We start from the raw sequence: 21,225 nt of genomic DNA on the forward strand, positions 1-21,225 counted from the left end.
AGAGGACTGGGCCTACAGAGCTTTATTGGAGGATCCACACAAAGGCTGTTCCCTCACTTCCATAATTTCTTGATGGACATGTTTTTCTCACTGTCTTTCTGCATGACCTAGGGGTGGAGAGAGAGAATGAACCTTAAGGTTATGAACACACACACACCCTAGCCCACTGCTCCAGAGCCACCACACGGTCACAAAGATGGAGGCCCGTACCTTGGCTACTGCCATCTCGAAGTCCTCCTGAGTAACATGGACTCGCCGTTCTCGCAGGGCATACATGCCGGCTTCTGTGCACACACCCTGAATGGGAAAAGGAAGTTGTGGCCCCATTGTTGTGCCCTTCATCTGTGGCCCTTAAGCCCAGAGCTTCCTGCCTCTGCCCTGTTTTCGGTGGGTACTTCAGTTACCTTCACTTCAGCTCCTGATGCTCCTGGCATGAGCTCAGCAATTTTTCTCAGGTTGATCCCCCGAGTCAGGTTCATTTTCCGAGAATGAATCTTCAGAATGTCCAGCCGAGCCTGGAGATGGGTGAGTTTAAGGCCTAAGCCCCACAGCCCAGCCCCACAGCCAGAGCCACTTTGTGCAGTGCCCATTACACACCTCTTCATTGGGGGGTGGAAATTCAATTTTTCTGTCAATGCGCCCTGGGCGAAGCAGTGCAGAGTCCAGGATGTCAATCCTATTAGTAGCCATGATAACCTGAGCAGAGAAAGCAGGTAGGGTCAGCTAAGCTCTTCCTCAGCCTGCATGGCACTCAGGCCTTCCCTGGGCCTGTCCCAAGGCTGCTACCACCTTACCTTGATGTTTTTGGTGGCCTCAAAACCATCCAGCTGGTTGAGCAACTCCAGCATTGTGCGCTGCACTTCACTGTCCCCTCCAGAACCCCCCTCCAGCCGTGAGGAGCCGATGGAGTCAATTTCATCCATGAAGATGATAGACGGAGCATGTTCCCGTGCCATGACAAACAGCTCCCTCACCATTCTTGCCCCTGTGTGGAGGCCAAGCTGGTGTTAGGGAGCTTATTACCTCCCTAACCCCCTAACCTTTTCTCACGTTCCTAGGCATGGTTACCTTCCCCAATGAATTTCTGTACCAATTCAGAGCCAGAGACACGAATAAAGGTACAGTCTGTATGATGAGCCACAGCCCGGGCCAACAGTGTCTTCCCAGTGCCTGGAGGTCCATACAGCAGCACTCCCTAGAGGGGAACAGCAAGAGTCAGGGCAGAAAGCTACCCCCCTCATTTCATTCAGTGAACATTACCAAGTGTTGGGTCCCTTGCTACAGGTTAGGGATACCAAAAAAAAAAAAAAAAAAAAAAAAAAAAAATCAAGGTCCATTCTGGAACACTTCCCCAGCCACTCTTTTCAGGGGAAAGGCCAGCCTAAGCCAGGCTGGCTAGGACAGGAGTAGTAAGGTAGTAAGTACAGCTTGGCCCTCCCAGAGAAGCCCTGCTCCTCACCTTGGGCTGAGCAATGCCCAGTGCTTCGAAGAGCTCGGGATGCTTAACAGGCAGCTCGATCACTTCTTTGATCTCCTTGATCTGTTTGTCCAGTCCACCAATCATCTCATAAGTCGAATCTGGCACTTTCTCCACCATCATCAATGATACCAATGGGTCCACCTTATTGGGCAGGATCTTGTGTAGAGTGTAGCTGTCATTTCTTAGAGCCACCCGGCAGTTGGGTGTCACCTGGGTGAAGGGGGCAAGTTTCAGAAATGGTGCAGTAAGAGCTGACCCCACTACCCCCACCCCCTCACCTGCTACACTCACGTCATTGATGTCAATGTTTTTGTCCACGTCTACAACAAATTTGCCCTCAGGATGTACCTAAAGAAACAAGGGCTCATGACCTTCCGACAGCCACCAAATCACTAACCCTATCCAGGAAGACCTATGAGAATCCCACAGTACCTTGACAGAACACAGAACCCTGTCTCCCGAGGCTACACACAAAGGAGTGGGAATGCAGCAGAGACTGGGCTGGTCCCGGGGTCATGCTGCTTTTACCTTGACCAACACTTTCTTCTTATCCATGGCCCGGACTACTTCCCCCACATAGGAGCCCTGTTCCTGCAGCAGCTGTAGCTCCTCCCGCAATAGGCGAACTAGATGGCAAACAGACACAGTGATCACCTAGCTACTCCTTGGGAGCTCCCAGGATCCAATTCTACATGCATGAGCTAAGTACCACTCAAGTTATTAAAGGAAGGCCAAAGGTCAAAATTCGTGTCTTTTTTTTTTTTTGAGATGGAGTCTCAAAAAATTAGCTGGGCACACCACCATGCCCAGCTAGTTTTTGTATTTTTGGTAGAGACGGGGTTTCACCATATTGGCCAGGCTGGTCTTGAACTCCAGACCTCATAATCCACCCACTTAAGCCTCCCAAAGTGCTGGGATTACAGGCATGAGCCACCGCACACAGCCAAAATTCTTGTCTTTAAGGAGGTTACAGTGGGGCTCAGGAAAGAGATGCACATGAAACTACTAGATGACAATGGAGAAAACAGCACTGCTGTGAAGACACAGTGCAGGGAGGTTAGGACAGAGCTCAAACTGCCCACATGCAGCTTCACATCTTTCTTCACTCACCTTTAGCATTTAGTTCATTCCTCTGTGCCTGCAGCCTCCGGAGGTTTTGGCTCTTATCATTCACAATCAGCTGTAATGGACAAGAGACAAATTTCATTACTCAAGGGCAGGAGACAGGAGGTAGGATCTTGGCCAAGACCTCACAGGTTGGAACGAGCTGAGGGAAGGGCATAGGGAACCTGCATGTTGTTTCAGATTCTCCAGTGTGTTCCTAATGACCCTGTCCTGTCCTCCACGAGTCCCTCTAGAGCCTAGGGCAGCCATCAAAGAAGGCTGCTTGTCCAATACTGGTCCAGGAATAAGAGAATCTAATGGAGAAAAGTTACAGCTGGCTCATATAACACTGAATTTCTTACAAGAAGGAAACATCACCTGGTGGGAAGATCGTTAGGTGAACTCACCTGAGTTCTAGTCCAGCTACTATCAAATCAAAAGCAAGGTAAAGCTAAGGCAAGCTATTTTAAAAATTCTAGCTCTGTTACCAAACGGCTCATGCGTATAGTATCAGCTGCCCTGCTGCTTTTCAGAACTACTGAGGTGAACAAATAAAAATGATAAACTAAACATAATACCTGCAAATGCACTTGGAATTCAGAATTCTTCCTTGTGGCTTTCCCCCATCCAATTTACATTACAGCTGACCCCTGAACAATGCAGGAGGTTAGGGCGAAATTGAAAATCCATAGACTTGTCCCAAGTTAAACTACTAATCGCCTACTGTAACACTGTAACACCACACTTAACACTAACAGCCTGCTGTTTATGTTGTCAGTAAGGCTTACCACTGGAAGCCATACCTTACTACTGGAAGCCTTACTGACAACATAAACAGTCAATGGGGGTTAGGGCGAAATTGAAAATCCATGGACTTGTCCAAAGTTAAAATACTAATAGCCCACTGTAACACTGTAACATAACACTGTAACACTAACAGCCTACTGTTTATGTTGTCCAATACTGGTTCAGGAATAACAGAATCTAATGGAGAAAAGTTACAGCTGTCTCATGTAACAGGGAATTTCTTGCGGGAAGGCAACATCACCTAGTGGAAAGATCTTTAGGTGAGAAGCCTGAGTTCTAGCCCAGCTGCTGTCAAATCAAAAGCAAGGGAAAGCTAAGGCAAGCCGTATTTAAAAATCTAGATCTATTACCAAACGGCATGTGGGTATCCCATCAGCTGCCCTGCTTCTTTTCAGGACTACTGAGGTGAACAAATAAAAGCACATGAAAAAGCATTCAAAAATGGTAAACTAAACATAATACCTGAAAGTATTATGCAGTAAGGCTTACTACTGGAAGCCACACCACCTTACTCTTAGAATCCTTACTGACAACATTAACAGTCGACTAACAACATAAACGGTCCTTTCTCTATGGTTCAGTGCTTTAGGCCAGAGCTCCGGGTTGCCCGGTTTCTTTCATTCAGTCTCCATGGAATGAGCATGGTTCAGACGTCTCAATGATGCCCTTCCTCACATTCTCACTTCACCCTGACCCAACCTCTTCGTGATAAATCTCATCTCCTGAGCCTGTGTGTTCCCTTTTCTAAGGAAACACATTCGGGCTTCTTCCAAAAGGGTTGACCTTTGGCTAGAGGTACTTTTTCTGTTAAGATTTGACTCTTGAAGATGTGGAACAAATTGTGAACACTAGGACCCTCAAAGGGGTGGGACTGGAGGAGAACAAGAGATTGCTTACTTCCGACATACACACCCCACTAAGAAACAAACAAGAAAGGAGAAGCAGCAGCTTCTTCCACTGCACTCCCAGAGGAATTAGATTTGTGGAAGTCAGCTGCCATCCCTCCCAAGTCCTCTCCTAGCTCCCGCTGGAGTCTGTCCTCACCTGGAGTTCTTCAATCTTGGACAGATAATATTGGCGGAGTCCGCTGCCTGCCTTCCCCTCCTCCAGCTCCATCTGAAGACACAGAGTGAGTCTTAAACGACAGGCTAAACGTCCGAGGGGGTAAAGCCACTTGCAGGGCACTTTGAATTAGGCTTGACACCAGGCAGCTTTGCGTAGTAAAAAAGTTTGGACTTCGGAGGCTCGGGATCTGGATTCCAATCTCTCCCTCCCTCCCTTGGAACCCTCCATTTTCTCATGATTAAAAGAATGGGAACGCCGCCTACCTCGTAAGACTTTTAGGAGGACCAAGGGGCGATATGATATACACGGGAGCGCTTGGCACTGCGTCAAGCGCTCTACAAGCCCGAGTTGTCATTACTGCCGACGGAGCCAGTGAAACGCAGCCGAAGGACTGGCGTCCGATCTCCTGCGACCCGCGGGTCGGCTGTTCCCGCGCCCATTGCTCCCCTCACTCCACTTCTACCGTGTCTCCTCTTCCAGCCTTGCCCTGACTCACCGAGGGCGGCGCTGACACAGCAGATCCGGTCGCAGGCAGCGTCCAGCCTGGACAGGTCCAGCCACCTCTGACCCACTCGCCCCTCCTGCGCCCGCCCGCTCTCCACTCAGATCACACCCGCTCCTCACACAGCCTCGTAACCCACCAGGCCGCCACTGCAGCCGCCATACCTGCTCTGGCCCGTCAAGCGCCATCTTCTCTCTTCAGCAGAGACCGCCGGCATCCGAGCCGTCTTGGAGCGCAGGCGCAGAAGACAAGGCTTGGGACCTGACGACTAGGCAGACAAAAGTTCCGGGTCAATGGGCGGAGTGTGCGGCGAGTCCGCACTAACTAAGGTCACCATGATGGGAGGGGCGGCTACTCGAGTTCATGGGCTTTGGAAAAGGATGAAGAGGGAGTAGAACGCCTCAGTGTTGCCTCATAGAAACTATGTTTATGGTGCTATAATATGCCTCCCTGGTCCCAACTTTCAACTTACAAAACCCGAGGACAGAGTATCCAGAAAAATCTATGGCCACACGCAAAATGGCGGAAAACCTTGAGCCAGGGACGCAGGAGACGCAAACGGAAGCGGAAGTACGTTTGCTGCCTACATGTGCAGCTTCAAGTGTGGAGAAAGCGGCGCTGTGTCTATGTGGGGTGTGTGGAGCTGGGCGCGAGGTGGAATTGCTGCGGAAAGTGGGAAACTGGAAGTAGAATCTGGTGCTCCGGAAAGAGACGTTCCCAACTTCTACTGTCTCCTCAGATTGAGCGTTACTCCCCCATTCCACCATGGGCAAGAAGGGCAAAGTTGGCAAGAGCCGACGGGACAAGTTTTATCACTTGGCGAAGGAGACGGGTGAGTCTGGATTCGGATTCGCTCCGTCTGCGAGCAAGCGAGCGATCTCTGCCCGGTTCGCTTCCAGTTTCCGACCATTGGGTTCCTCTCCTGCAGAACGGGTGGTGGTTTGCGAGGCCAGAGAAATCCTGTTGGTGAAGCCCTCTACGCACTTGGTTGTTTTGTCCAGGTTACCGTTCCCGATCTGCTTTCAAGCTGATCCAGCTCAATCGCCGCTTTCAGTTCCTGCAGAAAGCCCGAGCCTTGCTGGATCTGTGCGCTGCGCCAGGGGGATGGTACGTAACACTCGCCACAAGTGGCAGCTTTCTGGGTTCAGAGCCGGGATGGATTCGTTTCATTGCAGGAGGACGGGATTCGGGATTCCCCTCTCGCAATACAGTAATTCCAGCCTCAGATTTCTCTGCAGCCCAGAGCATAGGTCCCTCCTAAACCTTGGGGACCATTCTTGATTGCAGAGAAAAGGCTTGGAATACGTGCCTATGACATGCTCTGGCCAGTGCACGTGACACCAGGGATGAGAGGTCAGTTGCCAATAGAGGGAAAGGGTTGGCTCTAGGTTTTTAAATCTCTATTCTTTTTGTAGGCTGCAGGTAGCTGCCAAGTTTATGCCTGTATCCAGCCTTATTGTGGGTGAGTGAGGACAGCTCTCCTCTGTGTTTTAAGGGATGGGTGTATGAGGTACTTTGTCATGTATTTTTCTCCTCCCTGTTTGAGGCAACCCTTTAGAATACTCTGACCTGATTTCTTCCAGGAGTGGACCTGGTTCCAATCAAGCCTCTCCCCAATGTGGTGACTCTCCAAGAGGACATCACAACTGAACGCTGTAGGCAGGTAATAGGAGTCTCTCTCTTCCTTTCCCTTTTATATGCAAACATCCAGATCCCCAAAATCCTCTGGAAGCAAGTTTAGAGGATTTTCCATGTTTTGAGCACGTTCCTGCCTGACATCTGTATGACAAGACCCATGGTTTCCATAGTGTCCACTCCAGCCTTTATTTAGAGTCAGGGATGAAGGTGTTTGGAATTGGGAGAAGGACAGAGATCTTTAGTGAAGTCTTTTCCTGTGAACTCACTGTTAGACTGTACGCTCCATGAAGGTAGAAATGTAATATTTTTGTTTAATGTTATCTTCTGTGCCTGGAACAGCATTTGGCCCATGATACGCACTCAACAAATGACTGGATGGACAAATGGCTGAATTAGGCCTATTACTGTGTTTCTGTTTCCATAGTTCCTTTTCTTCTCTTTAGGCCCTGAGGAAGGAGCTGAAGACCTGGAAGGTTGATGTTGTGCTAAATGATGGGGCCCCCAACATTGGGGCTAGCTGGGTCCATGATGCTTACTCACAAGGTACAGGGAGTGTGGCGCTTGGAGATCAGGTGATGGTGGAGGTGGGTGCATGCCCTCTTGGGCTGCAGCATGCCTCAGCTGTCTCTCTCCTACAGCCCATTTGACACTGATGGCTCTGCGTTTGGCTTGTGACTTTTTGGCCCGTGGTGGCTGCTTCATCACAAAGGTTTTCCGTTCCCGTGACTATCAGCCTCTGCTATGGATCTTTCAGCAGCTGTTCCGCCGTGTCCAGGCCACCAAGCCCCAAGCGTCTCGCCATGAATCTGCAGAGATCTTTGTGGTCTGCCAAGGTGGGCATCACTTCCTTTCTCTTGGTCCAGCCTTCCTACTCCCAAAGCATAGTTTTTAACATATCCTGTCATTTTTAGGATTCCTGGCTCCTGACAAGGTTGACAGTAAATTCTTTGACCCCAAATTCGCCTTCAAGGAGGTTGAAGTTCAGGCTAAGACTGTTACTGAATTGGTAACTAAGAAGAAGCCAAAGGTGTGTTTTGGGGAATGGGGTCACCATTGGGTCCTGGAACTCTGGGGAGGTTGGGCCTCATACCCTAGAAGGGACTGCCCAACCTTCTCTATTTTTCTCCCTAAGGCCGAAGGCTATGCTGAGGGCGACCTCACTCTCTATCACCGTACCTCAGTCACAGACTTCGTCCGAGCTGCCAACCCTGTTGACTTCCTCTCCAAGGCCAGCGAAGTGAGTCTCCAGCTTTGAGGGACATGAGGTAACCCCAGAAACATGGCCTGAGAATCTCCTTTCCCTCCTCCCAAACAGATCATGGTAGATGATGAAGAGTTGGCACAGCATCCAGCCACCACTGAGGATATACGGGTGTGCTGTCAGGACATCAGAGTGTTGGGGCGCAAGGAACTCAGGTATGCAGTAGGGTGGGTATGGGGGCCAGGAGCCCTGGAGGCAGGGAAAGGCCATGATGTTGGATCTCTGGGAAGAGGATGTTGTTGTGCTAAAGGTTTGGGGTGGGGGCCTGAGCCTTTTGATTTATGTAGCCAAAGCCTGAAATTTGGTTAGTGAGCCTAAAACAGAAGCGGGCAGGGACAAAGAGGGAGATGGCAAGACCAGTAATAGTATTTCTGGGGCAGGTCGCTACTAAACTGGAGAACAAAACTGCGGCGATATGTGGCCAAGAAGCTGAAAGAACAAGCAAAGGCACTGGACATCAGGTGAGGAGGGAACTCAGCCAGGCAGGTGTTGATGGGGTGTTGAGGGAAAGAGTTGGGAAAATAACCGAACTCCTTGGACTGTTTTGCCAGCCTCAGCTCTGGAGAGGAAGATGAAGGTGATGAGGAGGACTCAACAGCTGGGACCACAAAGCAGCCCTCTAAGGAGGAGGAGGAGGAGGAGGAACAACTGAACCGTACCCTGGCTGAAATAAAGGCCCAGGAGGTGGCGGAATTAAAGAGGTGAGAGGAGCTGGGGTGAAGCATGGAGTCTCCCAATGCAGGGATCCTCCGTGTGACAGTGGGAGAAGAAAATGCAAGGCATGGATAGAAACTTTACTCCCTCAATCCACCCCCAGAAAGAAAAAGAAGTTGTTGCGTGAGCAGAGAAAGCAGCGGGAGCGTGTGGAGCTGAAGATGGATCTGCCTGGGGTTTCCATCGCAGATGAGGGGGAGACTGGCATGTTCTCCCTGCGCACCATCCGGGGTCATCAGGTGAGGCAGCATGGGGGTTGCAGGTTTAGGAGACAGAAGATCTCTGTGGGGGTTTGGAGGTGGGGGGTGTTGAATGTCTTTTTAAGTTCCTGAACAATGGGCTGTGGTTGCTGTCTTCACCACAAGATGACTTGGTGAGTCTAAGGCCACAAACCTTAAAGGATGAAGTTAGGAAGATGGATAGGTGTGCTACATTTATTGGTACATTTATTGTTGTAGAACTAGAACATCAGAAAAGAACTTAAGTTATAGTTGATGCAGCCAGGTTACCTGGGTTACAAACACAGATGAATAGAGGGTCTTCATCAGGGGGGAGCAGCATTCTTGAGTTCATTGAGACCAAATGAGCACATACATTAGGCTTCTTCCACTGAATACTGAAGAACATGTTTTTCCTGACAAAATCAGGGTCACAGGCAAAATGAACTTCTGTGGCTTTTGTGAGGGAGTGTCATAATCAGGTCATCTTTGTTGTACAGGAGGCGGTAGAGCATGGTGGGCCTAGAGCAGACATAGGCTCAGGTTTCCTTCCCAGCTCTACCACCTGGAGCTGTGTGAAGTGCCTGAACTATCACTTACCCTTGCTGCCTCAGTTTCCTCATCTGTAAAACAGTAATAGAACCTACCTACTAGAGTTTTTGTGAGGAATAAAGATGGTCAGTTGTAATCCCTCCTATGTGATAAACACTCAAGAAACAGTAGTTGGGGGTTTTTCTATTTAGACAGGGTCTTGCTTTGTCACCCAGGCTGGAGTGCAGTGGTGCCATCATGACTCACTGTACCCTCAAACTCCTGGCATCAAGCAATCCTCCTGCCTCAGCCTCCCAAAGTGCTGGGATTACAGGTGTGAGCCACCATACCCAGCCTAGTATCTTTGCCATGAGGAAAATAAAAGGTTCTGACACTTGGTTTAAGTGGAACAGTTCTGTTGAATGTATGTTGGCTGGGCCCCTTTTATTTAGTGGAAACAAATTGTGTAGATGGTCTTCTCAGGAGGTGACTGAGATGCCATCTGAGATTAATTTTTAAAAGAAAACCAGCGTTGTAGAATACATTAAGATTTGGTGCTCGGGTACTTTTCCTTAAGACCTATTTGTGCTACCACTGAGACAAGACAGCTGAGTGGAAGAGAGCAGTAACCCAGCCTATAACAGGATGTTGTAAACAGGCCATTCACTACCCTGGGTCTGAGCTTTCCCGTCTGTGAAAGGAGATAATGGATTTGCCAGTGTTCTTTCTAGTGTTGCTGAGCATAGACTGAGGTGAGGGACGCAGAAAAAACAGTATGTTTTCTTTACCTCTTTGTTTCTGTTACACTTCAGTTACTAGAGGAAGTAACACAAGGGGACATGAGTGCAGCAGACACATTTCTGTCCAATCTGCCAAGGGATGACATCTGTGTGTCAGATGTTGAGGACGATAGTGATGACACATCTCTGGATAGTGACCTGGATCCAGAGGAGCTGGCAGGAGTCAGGGAACATCGGCGTCTAAGGGACGGAAAGGGGTAAGGGGCACGTGTGTGTGCCAGAGGGAATGTTGCCACTCTGAGTCAGCACTAGGTGGGTACTGCCAGAGCCCAAGTAAGGGAGCAAGGGCTCCAGGCACTCTGGGTCCCTGAGCCCCCTCCTGCTTTCCTTTGGATCTACAGTGTGCGATCTGCTGAAGCGGAAGATGATCAAGAGGAGGAAAATGAGAATCCACTGCTGGTACCACTGGAGGAAAAGGCAGTACTGCAGGAAGAACAAGCCAACCTGTGGTTCTCAAAGGTAAGAAGAGGCTGGAGGCAAGACTGATGGGAGGTCAGCCTTCCCTGGGAGAAGGGCAGCTGACATTCTCCCATCACAGGGCAGCTTTGCTGGGATTGAGGATGATGCCGACGAGGCCCTGGAGATCAGCCAGGCCCAGCTGTTGTTCGAGAGCCGGCGGAAGGGACAGCAGCAGCCACAGCCACTGACACCGCCTTCCAGTTTGAAGACTGAGAGAATGTCTCCCCTGTGCCAGAATGAAACCCCTAAGGGAACAGAGGCTTCTTCAGAGATAGAAGCTGCCACTGGCCCTGAAGGGGAAGAAAAGGATGGCAGCTCAGACAGTGATAGCAGTAGTAGCAGTGAGGATGAAGAGAGGTAAGTGATAGGAAGCAGTGGCTTGAACCATTTCTCTAAATTGGGGGTTCTCAATCTTAGCTCCAGAAGGGGAGAGTTAAAAATACTATACTGATCCTGATTCATCTGGTCTGGGGTACAGTCTGGGTGGCAGGATTTTTGCAAATTCTGTGGGAGTGCGGTCTGAGTAGTAGGGAGAGTGGTGGCATCACTCGTCCTCCCCTCTTCACAGCTGGGAACCCCTCCGTGGTAAGAAGCGAAGCCGTGGGCCTAAGTCAGATGATGATGGGTTTGAGATAGTGCCGATTGAGGACCCAGGTGAGCTCTGTATACCGTGGAATGAGAGGAGACCACTGGGGTCTCACTATTGGGAATCGAGCTTTGATCTTTCTTCTTCCCTCTTTAGTGAAACATCGGATACTGGACCCTGAAGGACTTGCTCTAGGTGCTGTTATTGCCTCTTCCAAAAAGGCCAAGAGAGACCTCATAGATAACTCCTTCAACAGGTAAAGGGGCCAGAAACTCAAGAGTGACCCAGGGTCTCGTGGGTAAATGGGTAGTTTCTTTTTTCTGAGACAGAGTCTTGCTCTGTCGCCCAGGCTGGAGTGCCATGGCACCATCTCAGCTCACTGCAACCTCTGCCTCCCAGTTCAAGTGATTCTCCTGCCTCAGCCTCCCAGGTAGCTGGGACTACAGGCGCTCATCACCACGCACAGCTCATTTTTTATATTTTTAGTAGAGACAGGGTTTCATTCACCATGTTGGCCAGGCTGGTCTTGAATCCCTGACCTCGGGTGATCCACCCACCTCGGCTTTCCAAAGTGCTGAGATTACAGGCGTGAGCCACCATGCCCAGCTGGGTAGTTTCTTTAGAAAGCCTGGAGTGTTGGTTATTGGGCTAATGTCCTTTCCCCTCAGGTACACATTTAATGAGGATGAGGGGGAGCTTCCGGAGTGGTTTGTGCAAGAGGAAAAGCACCACCGGATACGACAGTTGCCTGTTGGTAAGAAGGAAGTGGAGCACTACCGGAAACGCTGGCGGGAAATCAATGCGCGTCCCATCAAGAAAGTTGCTGAGGCCAAGGCTAGAAAGAAAAGGAGGGTAAGTGATGGGCCACCAGATATTGGAGGGGCTGGGGATAGGGAAGAGGTCACCTGACTGAGATCCCTTCGTAGATGCTGAAGAAGCTGGAGCAGACTAGGAAAAAGGCAGAAGCAGTGGTGAACACAGTGGACATCTCCGAACGAGAGAAAGTGGCACAGTTGCGAAGGTAATGGGAGGACACCACAAAGGTACACAGGGCTAAAAGTGCAGTAGAAAGTAAGCTTCTAACCTTTTCTCTTCCCTCTGTAGTCTCTACAAGAAGGCCGGGCTTGGCAAGGAGAAACGCCATGTCACCTACGTTGTAGCCAAAAAAGGTGTGGGCCGCAAAGTGCGCCGGCCAGCTGGAGTCAGAGGTCATTTCAAGGTGGTGGACTCAAGGATGAAGAAAGACCAAAGAGCACAGCAACGCAAGGAACAAAAGAAAAAACACAAACGGAAGTGAGCAGAGCTGCCAGGCTCCCAGGAGAGCATGGGGACTAGGAGGAAGAGCGTGGCATGGCTCAGTCTGGCCCCCTTGATACCAGCCCCTGCTCACGTCACAGCTGTCTGAAGAACAGTGAGGCAGGGTACCTAGAAGTCCCATGGCGGTCTCCAGCAGAGGAGGATGTCCTCCTGCCTGCCTAAAGGGAGGTGTCCCGTGAAAGCACTGAACTGTCTTGACAGACCCATGACCCCTTTTTTAAAACCATTAAATCGAAGTTCAATGTTGGAGCGACACTCAATGATTCCTGGACATGTGGGCCAGGCCTCTTAAGCCTGGAGCCACACTCAATGTAAATGTAGTCCATTCTTGGACATGTTGGACTCTTAAGCCTTCCCCCATTCTATTCCTGAATAAAACCAGATGATGGAAGAGATGTCTCTCCTGACAGTTTAATAAGCACTTCCCTACATCCGAGTACACACATGTGTGCAGCACTATTCTAAGTCCCAGTTTAATATGTAGCAATTCATAGTGAGACAGAAATGACAAACAATCCACAGGTCCCGATAGTGAAACATTTACTAGAGAGCAAGCAGAAAGGAATGCACAGCTTAAAGAAACCTTCACAAAGTCACAAAAGTCAAAGTTTGTATATTTCTTTTCCTTTTATAAACAAGATAGATAGAACAAAAATCATCAAAATCATTTCGGCAAAAGACTTTTCTACCATTGGGGCAAGTTAAAAAAAAATACAGTGAAATAGAAGACACTTTAAAAGCTGTTGTTGCGTTAATTTTAAATTTAGCAACACCACCTCAGACCTGGAGCAATCCTGGAACAGTTACCAGGATCACCCTTTCCCTTCGATCCCTGTGACTTCTGGGAATCTTCAGAGCCTGGGTCTGGAAGGTGCTCCTACATGTCTCAGGGCTGGATGCAAACCTGGCTGGGGACCTGAGCATCAAGTCCCATTTAGAATCAAACATCTCCCTTCCCCACAAATGTCTAGACCTACCAAACTGCTTCCCAACAATTCAATGGATTAGGTTTACAGAAGCCAACTCCTAAAAACGGGACTGCTGGGCCACACAACTAAGAAAAAGAATTCAATTTATAGATGTTTATAAGGTGACACCTTAGTAAAAAATACAAGCTACGTATAATATAAACCTAGAGTGAGTTTTGTGCCCTATAAGGCCCTTTCTCCCAAGGTAACCTCAACTTACCCTCATGACAACTCACCCAGAGCCAAAAGAAGTTTCCCAGCTCTCACTGCTTCCAAGGACCAAATCAGCTTCCCAAGAAAACATCCAAAAATTCCTTCTGATGAAAGGGTAATGTCTCCAAGCTCCAGCTCTCCACTAAGGGCAGGGGGTCCTTACTCTTTGGACCCCAACCCAGCCCTGAGACACCTAGTTACCAAAATCTTTCTAAAAATTAAGGACAACTGATTTCACGCTTTAGCACATCCCCTCTAACTGTCCCATCGACTTTTCTTGCGTTTAGGTGGCTCTGGGACAGCAAAGCCATCAGTTGTCTTATCTGTCTTGCTGTCCGCCTTGTCCATCTTGCTGCTGTCCACCTTGGGCTCCATCTTGCTCTCACGATTACAAGCTTCTTTCTTGCTTTCTCCATTCCGACCGTCATTTGCCCCCCGGTTCTCCCCATGCCGGCCTGCGCTTCCTCCATGCCTGTTCTCCCCATGCCGATGGCCATCAGTATGACGACTGCTGCTTTCTGGGTGGCGGTTTCCATCTCCATGGCGACCACCATCTCCGTGACGTGGGCTGTCGCCATGCCGATTGCCAGTCTCTCCGTGACTGTGACGGCTGCTGCCCCGGTTCTCAGTATATCTCTCTCTTTTCCCGTTGCCACCCCCAGTCCCTTCTCGGCTGTTATTCCCTGAAGCTGTGTTGTTGACTCCCTGGGCTCCGGCAGATGGGTAGGTCACAGGGGCACCACTGATGTTGCCACTATTGCCAAAGCCTGGGATGCCCTTGGTGGCACTGGTGACGGGGCTGTCAGGACTGTTATGGCCCTGTTGTGCTGAGTTAGTAGGAACAGAATTCAAGCTCCCTGCACTAGTCCACCCACTTGCCCCAGCAGCAGAGCTTCCAGCCTTCTGATTACTTAAACTGGCTGCAACAAAGTGACTCTTGTACTGTGACTGAAAGAGAAAGAGACATCAGGAGTAGGTAAAATAGCAAGTTCCAGAAACTTGAATATACAACTTGGCAAATGATGAGGTTTAGAGAAACTATAACTATGCTATCTTGGCACTATGACTTTAGTGTCCTGATGTCCCCACAGCATGGTCCCTTTTGTTTTTGTGCTAAAAAGGAAAACTTGTGGATCTCTGTGGAGAGGTGGACCCCAGTGTTCTGAAATGTACTTTTATAGCCTGATTGACTGGAATAAAGCATCTATGATTTACCACATTTGTGGCTTACAATCTGTTACTTACCATTCAAAATCAAAAAGTTCTGAAAACTTAAAATTTTACACCAAAGTCTAAATTTAAGTTTGACAGCCAAATCTGCCTTGAACTCATTCTATTGATTCACCTTAGTGTGACTATCAGTACATTTTGCTTCAGAAGTGAGCGCCTTGGAGGTGGGCAACACCGCAGGCTGCTGGGAAGGGAGGGAACACACATCCTGCTGCAGAACGACAATCCCAGGCTCTGAGTGGGACTCAAATAGACCAGCACAAGGGGTTCTCTAGATCAACTTGCATCTCCAAGTAAGCTCCTGTTAAGTTTATATTCAAAATCCAAGCAGTGTAAAGACCCTAAATCTAGCAACAAGCCTATGAACCCAGCTACAACCAGGAAAACTAGGCCCTTTTGTCACTGCCCAAAAGTTACTATTGAAAGCACGTTTAATGAAATGCTTCTTTCAGACCTGGAAAGCTGCTTTCATTGCTGTTAGTCGATCTCCCATAGCTCCTGTGGAAGGCTTGTAGGCCTCATAATTGCTCATTACATTATTTCCTCGGTCCTAAAAAGATAAGCATATCTATGAGGATGGACAAATAAGCAGCGAAGAGCTCACTGCCATAGGTAGGGCCTCATTATAATGAAAACCTTGAAGCAGGAACTACAATGAAACTGGATCCTTTTAGAAAGCTACTTATGCTTTCTGAGAAAAAGACACAGTGACAATCATTTAAAAATGTTTATGCCCTCAACCCAGAAATTCTAAGAATTAATCCTGTTAATCAGATATGCAATCAGATTATGCCCAAAGTTGACCATGTATTATTTACATACACACATCCAATTATGTAAAAATTACGTTAAAGATAAAAAGGCCACCCGTATAGCATATTGTGTGACTGCTCAGGCCCTGAATCAAGACCATGGAGGGACTGAATTTCAGCTTCAACACTTGCCAGTGTAACCTTAGGTGCCTCAGCGTTGTTATCTGTACTAACTTCCATTCGGTTGTTGTGAAGATGAACTTGAGCTAAAACATCGGATTGATTGGAATGGTCTTGGCACGTAAAAAGTGCTCAATAAATATTAGCTATTATGCATAATCATCATCATTACTATAATGTAGGAATCAAAGATGCCAAGTTTTAACTATAATGCTCCAGAAAAGTATACTGGCAGCTTTCTTCCCTGGCTTAGAAGTCAAAGTGACAGAAAACAGGTAGTTAAGAAAGGCTACCCAAAGGGTACTTTTGTTACAGATTGTGAGAAAAACTAGCTCTGGACTTGGAAATTCCTGACCCATTCCTGAGTTTACTGACAAGATATGGCTAGACTTTACAGTGACCCTATGGCAATATTTCCCTAGCAGCAGGCTTTAGGCCAGGGTTGAAGGGCTTGTAAAAGCAGACTGCTGGGCCCCAACTCCAGAGTTTCCGATTTGCAAGGTCTGGGGTTGGGGATGAGTTTGTATGTGCTGCTGGTCTAGGGACCACAATGTGAGATCACTGCTAATCTAGAATAATTTCCTGAGCAAGACTCGTCAGCCAAGTACACAAAAAAATGTTTCCTCAATGGAAAGTTAAAGCTCCGTTGACTCAAATCAGATTAAATACAAATTTCCTTCTAGACACGGTTTTGAACTCACTGAAGCTTTCTTGGGTAGATGAGAATATTCCTAATGACATTCAGGACATGGGGCCAACCCTAAAGGCACTACCGTAGTCTGGACTCACCATGTTCTCAGAGCCCAGGCCAGGCCGCTCCCTATAACCTAGGCCTCCTCCACCAATGTTCAGCTTTTTTCCTTTCCCTCCTTTGAAGCGAGATTTCCGAAACCAGGCATTCTGCATTGAACAAAATTCAAGGTTAAGTCAGGGAGGGAGAAATGACCAAAGGAAGAGGACAAGGGCAACGAAGAAACTAGGTGGGAAGGGAGAACTTTTTGCTTAATTTTCAGCCCGCACATTTACACTAAGGGAGGAACTGTTCACAGGAACCACAGATTGGCTTCTCTTTGGTAACATAAGCCACCAAATTTGAAAAGCAGCTGAGATCTTTATCTAAGCCTTCCTATAGTGCACCCTACCTCAGGGTCTCCTGGAAAGGAAGTTGTTCAGATAAGCCTCAAACGCAGAAGAGTCACTTTGCCTACTTCTAACTTCCTTGAAGAAAATGGACTTATTTTTCATTTCTCAAACCACCTATACATACTATTGGACATAAACATTTGGAGCTTAAAGAACTGGCATGTTCAGAAGCAAAGGAAAAACGCTATGTGAAGTTAGGCTTATCAGAATTGACTACAGGAACAGACTCCTGGAAAGGATGGTAGCCACACAACTGAAAATTTTATTTGCCCGCAAAGCCTAAAAGTTTTCATTGAACTTGACGAATGCCAGAATACTACTCACCGTATTTATTCATATTCTCTTAAGAATGCAGGGCAGTGGCTCACGTCTGTAATCCCACCACTTTGGGAGGCCAAGGCGGGTGAATCACTTGAGGCCAGGAGTCAACACCAGCCTGACCAACATGGTGAAACCCCGTCCCTACTAAAACTACAAAAATTAGCCAGGCGTGGTGGCACATGCCTGTAATCCCAGCTACCTGGGAGGCTGAGGTGGGAGAACTGCTTGAACTGGGGAGTCAGAGGTTGTAGGAAGCTGAGACTGCGCCACTGCACTACAGCCTGGGGAGAGTGAGACTCCATCTCAAAAAAAAGAAAAAAGCAAACATCTCTGGGGAGGTTAAAGCTTTATCCAACAATCACATATTACCAGCAAAATAAAGTACTTGAGAGGTAGGGCAGCAGGCCTGGGCAAAGTCCTGAGCACAGAAAAGCTGAGGCACAAAAAGAGATGGAAGAAAATGCCAAAGACAAAATGTAAAATGTGTCTCGTTTAAAAGGTTATTTAGGACTGACTGACTGTGCTCAGGAGCAGGGGAGGAAACATTCTATTCTCTCTCTTGCAGCGCAGGTCCTTTACTCCTAGGACCAAAAACTCAGACATTGCCACATTGCAGCTGCGATGTACCAGTTGTGTGAGCTGGCCTAGGCATTTGACAAACTCTTAAACTAAGTTTCTGCTCAGAAAGTGTTTTGAACGCATTTGTAATTTAGGGACAGCATGGATTCAGATGACTCTAGGTTTGATTTGCTAGAATGCCTCACTCAGCTTTAGACTGGAGCACACCTGGAAGAAGGCAATCAGTGTGGTCAGAGGTCTGAGATCTCAGGCTGCAAGGACCAGTTAAGAGGCACTATACATCTATTGCTTTAAAGACACCACACATTCCCCTCCCCCACCAAAAGAAAAGTTTTGTGAGGGAAGAGCAGTAGAGAGAATAGTAACCATCTTTCAGATTAAATTTACTCCTAAGCGTGCTATGGGATAGAAATTAGAGAGACAGATTTCAGCACAATGGAAGGAAGAGCTTTTCAACACAGATGTTGTTGAAAGAGTGCTAAGACCAGATGAATTTTAATATCTCACAATTCCTATCTGTACCTCATAAATCCCACATCCTCCCTGCCACCCAACTTTCTTGTCAAGTTTTTATGTTATCTACTCCAGGACTGCTAAAATGTTTTGGTTAAACCAGGAGCAATCTAAAGTGAACCCAGCCCCTCACCTGCATTGCCAGATCTAGGAGTTCCTTAGAAACATGTTGATTGGCACCTTCCAAGTTCCGGACCAGGTCACCAGCAAAATTGCTGTCCTTGGGAGTGAGTAGGGTATAGGCCACACCTTTCTCACCCGCTCTTCCTGTGCGGCCAATCCTATGAGTGTGGGTATCAATGTCTCGTGCCACATCATAGTTAATGACAGTCTTAATTGAAGGAATGTCCAGACCACGGGCTGAAATAAAAAGCAACTGAATTCTTTTATTCTTCATCTGTAGTCAAAAGATCAAAGTAAACAGAAATGCTAGTGCTCTAAGAAGTCACTCCCTTATCTAGGCAAAGTGCATGGGGAGTTTGGTGAGCTGAGATACAGGCATGTTAAGTCACCACTCAAAAATAAATGTCACCACCATAGATTCTATGATGCTAGGCTTTCTAGTGTAAGGGACTTTTGCATCAATAATCTGGCATGCCCTCTTCTCTTGCACTGGGAATGTATTTTTAAAATGTGTCTTGAAGCTGAGTTCTCTCTCCTTTCTATGAAAAATTACCAATGTTTAAGGGTAGTTATTAAAACTTGGCAGAATAAAGCCAGAAATCATATTCCAAAAACTCTTCTCATCCTGAGTGAAGTATGCCCAATTAAGCTGTAGATAGTAGATCAATGTAAGATATCTACTATATTCAGACATACAATAGGGCATTCATTGCCTTTTTTCCCCAAGTGACTTCTAGCTACAGTGATTCTTAGAGAGAAACACTAAGCAAAAAGTGGCATCCACAGCGACTGTGATCCCTGTGCTGAACTGCTGCTTCCTTGGGGATTGGGGGTGGGGGTGGTCAGTCAGGCCAATAGTCTTTCCATCAGACTGCTCAGACATTACAGGTCTTATATAATAAGACAGAGTACCCTTATAGCCTAGGAACTTAAAAGGTTGTTGAAAAATTCATACTCTACCTGCAACATCTGTGGCCACCAGGACTGGGATGTCCTTTTTCTTAAAGTCTGAAATGACCTTATTTCTCTCACTCTGATCCATGTCCCCATGGAGCAGCCCAAGATTATGACCCTCCTGCTTAAGGTTATTGGCTAGCTCTTCAGCATTGGCCTTCTTAGTAACAAAGAGGAGGACACTCCCTGAAGAGGTAAACTCCACCAGACGCCGGGTAAGCCAGTTCCATTTACTAGGTCCAGAATGGAGAATCTCCACAATCTGTGTCACATCTTCATTTGCCTACGAAGGAAGAAATGAAATAAATGATTGTAACACTGGAGCCACAGGCCGCCACCTCAACAAGGCTAGACATTATATTTTCTACCTGCAGCAAGATCTAGAACCATCCCAGTTCTCCTTGGGCGGAATCCTTCAGTGAGTCAAGGGCAGCTCAAACTCATCTCTCCTTTCCAATCACCTTGCTCTCCACCTAGTATACATATCTAATTTGTACAGTCCACTACTTTGTAGAGCTTTCCTTAACAATAATCATGCCAAGCAGCTGAAGGATTCTCTAAGTAGCCATAACTGAATTCCAAGTCCCAATTCAGAGAAATTTTCCACATAGTGCCTATGTCCAGGTAAGAAATGAAATCTGATTTTTTCCAGGCCTTTCAGGTCACCCTGTCCCCGCTGTGTAGGCCTCCTCCCACAATAACTAAAACTTCAGTTCCAACCTAACACACAGTAGTACGCTTCCAGGCAGATCTTTTTGTTTTGAAGCCTTTATTTAAAAAACAATTATAAAGTTTTAAGACATTCAAACAGATAAAAATAAAAGCAAAATGAACAAAATCAACTTGTACCCATCACCTAGCTTCAATGATTGCCAACATTTTGCCAGTCTTGTTTCATCTATTCTCACAACTTACAAAATAGCAAATCTCAAACATGTTGTCTCACCTATAAACATAACATCTCATCTCAATAGTGAGAAATTAATTCTGTGTTCCATAATACGCGAAATATACTCATTAAGGTCCCATCAAGCCCTGCTTAGTTACGGTTACCTCTCCAATATCCCCCTGCACCACTCGAATAGGGTCGATCAGGATGTCTCTGGCCAACTTTTCAATCTTTTTCCGAAAAGTTGCACTGAATAGGAGAGCTAAAAGGTAAGATATATTCTGTCAGAGAAACAATACGGTATCTTTATGAATATCCATTATATTTCTTTGGCATTCAGGATCATGCAGTTTTTTTTTACATAAGCTCACCCCACCCTGGCCAACATGGTGAAACCCCATCTCTACTAAACAAAAATTAGCCGGGTATGGTGGCACTCGTCTGTAGTCCCAGCTACTTGGGAGGCTGAGGCAGGAAAATCACTTGAACCCAGCAGGCAGAGGTTGCAGTTAGCCGTGATCACACCACTGCACTGCAGCCTGGCAACAGAGCGAGACTCCATCTCCCAAAAAAAAAAAAAATTTTGATTTACTAGAGAAAGATTTGGTCTTATTCTATTTTTATTATATTTTTAGTTAAGAGAAGTTGTTGGTATGGTTCAGAAAAAGACTTTTGATTTCAAATCAGCAGATCTGTACTGTACACTGCTTCTACCCACTGATAAAACTGTATAATTTAGGGCAACTCATTTAATTTCTGAGCCCTGGTTTTATCATCTATAAAAAGGAACAAGTGGCTGGGCACGGTGGCTCATGCCTGTAATCCCGGCACTTCGGGAGGCCAAGATGGGCAGATCACCTGAGGTCAGAAGTTCGAGA

General features: G+C 47.3%; 3 protein-coding genes across 4 annotated transcripts in view; 1 reads left to right on the top strand and 2 right to left on the bottom strand.

Annotated features, from left to right (window-relative positions):
- Positions 1-4: 4 nt before the first annotated feature.
- On the bottom strand, positions 5-5,224 carry PSMC5 (proteasome 26S subunit, ATPase 5). 2 transcript variants are annotated; one of them, XM_012443852.3, is made up of 12 exons: positions 5,123-5,224; positions 4,436-4,507; positions 2,591-2,660; positions 2,009-2,106; positions 1,772-1,828; positions 1,460-1,690; positions 1,069-1,195; positions 795-985; positions 598-696; positions 405-515; positions 211-297; positions 5-107 (listed from the first exon to the last, which is right to left on the bottom strand). In XM_012443852.3, exons 1-12 carry the CDS (start codon positions 5,144-5,146, stop codon positions 54-56), a joined length of 1,221 nt encoding a protein of 406 aa, XP_012299275.1. In that variant the 5' UTR covers positions 5,147-5,224; the 3' UTR covers positions 5-53. The 2 variants fall into 2 exon arrangements, with proteins under 2 accessions (XP_012299275.1, XP_064225350.1); XM_064369280.1 differs by lacking the exon at positions 5,123-5,224 and adding an exon at positions 4,720-4,920.
- Positions 5,225-5,622: 398 nt separating this feature from the next.
- FTSJ3 (FtsJ RNA 2'-O-methyltransferase 3) lies at positions 5,623-12,873 on the top strand. The gene is made up of 20 exons (XM_012443850.3): positions 5,623-5,790; positions 5,960-6,065; positions 6,374-6,420; positions 6,542-6,621; positions 7,040-7,139; positions 7,235-7,429; positions 7,508-7,623; positions 7,729-7,833; positions 7,912-8,012; positions 8,238-8,318; positions 8,409-8,558; positions 8,675-8,810; positions 10,133-10,317; positions 10,462-10,579; positions 10,659-10,936; positions 11,148-11,233; positions 11,322-11,421; positions 11,834-12,017; positions 12,092-12,186; positions 12,270-12,873. The coding sequence occupies exons 1-20, from the start codon at positions 5,724-5,726 to the stop codon at positions 12,460-12,462; spliced, it is 2,523 nt and encodes an 840-aa protein (XP_012299273.2). The 5' UTR covers positions 5,623-5,723; the 3' UTR covers positions 12,463-12,873.
- A 132-nt stretch (positions 12,874-13,005) lies between these two features.
- DDX42 (DEAD-box helicase 42) overlaps positions 13,006-21,225 on the bottom strand; it is a 46,179-nt gene continuing 37,959 nt past the window's right edge. The window contains exons 13-18 of the mRNA XM_012443849.2: positions 20,512-20,609; positions 19,465-19,741; positions 18,515-18,741; positions 16,615-16,725; positions 15,348-15,443; positions 13,006-14,611 (exon numbers count right to left, since the gene is read on the bottom strand). Of these exons, the coding sequence (XP_012299272.1) occupies positions 13,919-14,611; positions 15,348-15,443; positions 16,615-16,725; positions 18,515-18,741; positions 19,465-19,741; positions 20,512-20,609 (1,502 nt within the window). The 3' untranslated portion in view covers positions 13,006-13,918. The remainder of the gene's footprint in view (positions 14,612-15,347; positions 15,444-16,614; positions 16,726-18,514; positions 18,742-19,464; positions 19,742-20,511; positions 20,610-21,225) is intronic.

This window comes from Aotus nancymaae, unplaced genomic scaffold (genome assembly GCF_030222135.1).
Source record: "Aotus nancymaae isolate 86718 unplaced genomic scaffold, 86718_ANA_hifiasm-v0.15.2.pri h1tg000089l, whole genome shotgun sequence".
NCBI classification, from domain to species: Eukaryota; Metazoa; Chordata; class Mammalia; order Primates; family Aotidae; genus Aotus; species Aotus nancymaae.

Bases quoted from the DNA above. Each gene is read 5' to 3' on its own strand.
- FTSJ3 (XM_012443850.3), top strand. From the start codon at position 5,724: ATGGGCAAGAAGGGCAAAGTTGGCAAGAGCCGACGGGACAAGTTTTAT. The intron at 10,580-10,658 runs GTAAGAAGAGGC...CTCCCATCACAG, and splicing joins CCAACCTGTGGTTCTCAAAG to GGCAGCTTTGCTGGGATTGA. The intron at 12,018-12,091 runs GTAAGTGATGGG...ATCCCTTCGTAG, and splicing joins AGGCTAGAAAGAAAAGGAGG to ATGCTGAAGAAGCTGGAGCA.
- PSMC5 (XM_012443852.3), bottom strand. From the start codon at position 5,146: ATGGCGCTTGACGGGCCAGAGCAG. The intron at 516-597 runs GTGTGTAATGGG...ACCCATCTCCAG, and splicing joins TTCCACCCCCCAATGAAGAG to GCTCGGCTGGACATTCTGAA. The intron at 108-210 runs GTACGGGCCTCC...CTCCACCCCTAG, and splicing joins TCGAGATGGCAGTAGCCAAG to GTCATGCAGAAAGACAGTGA.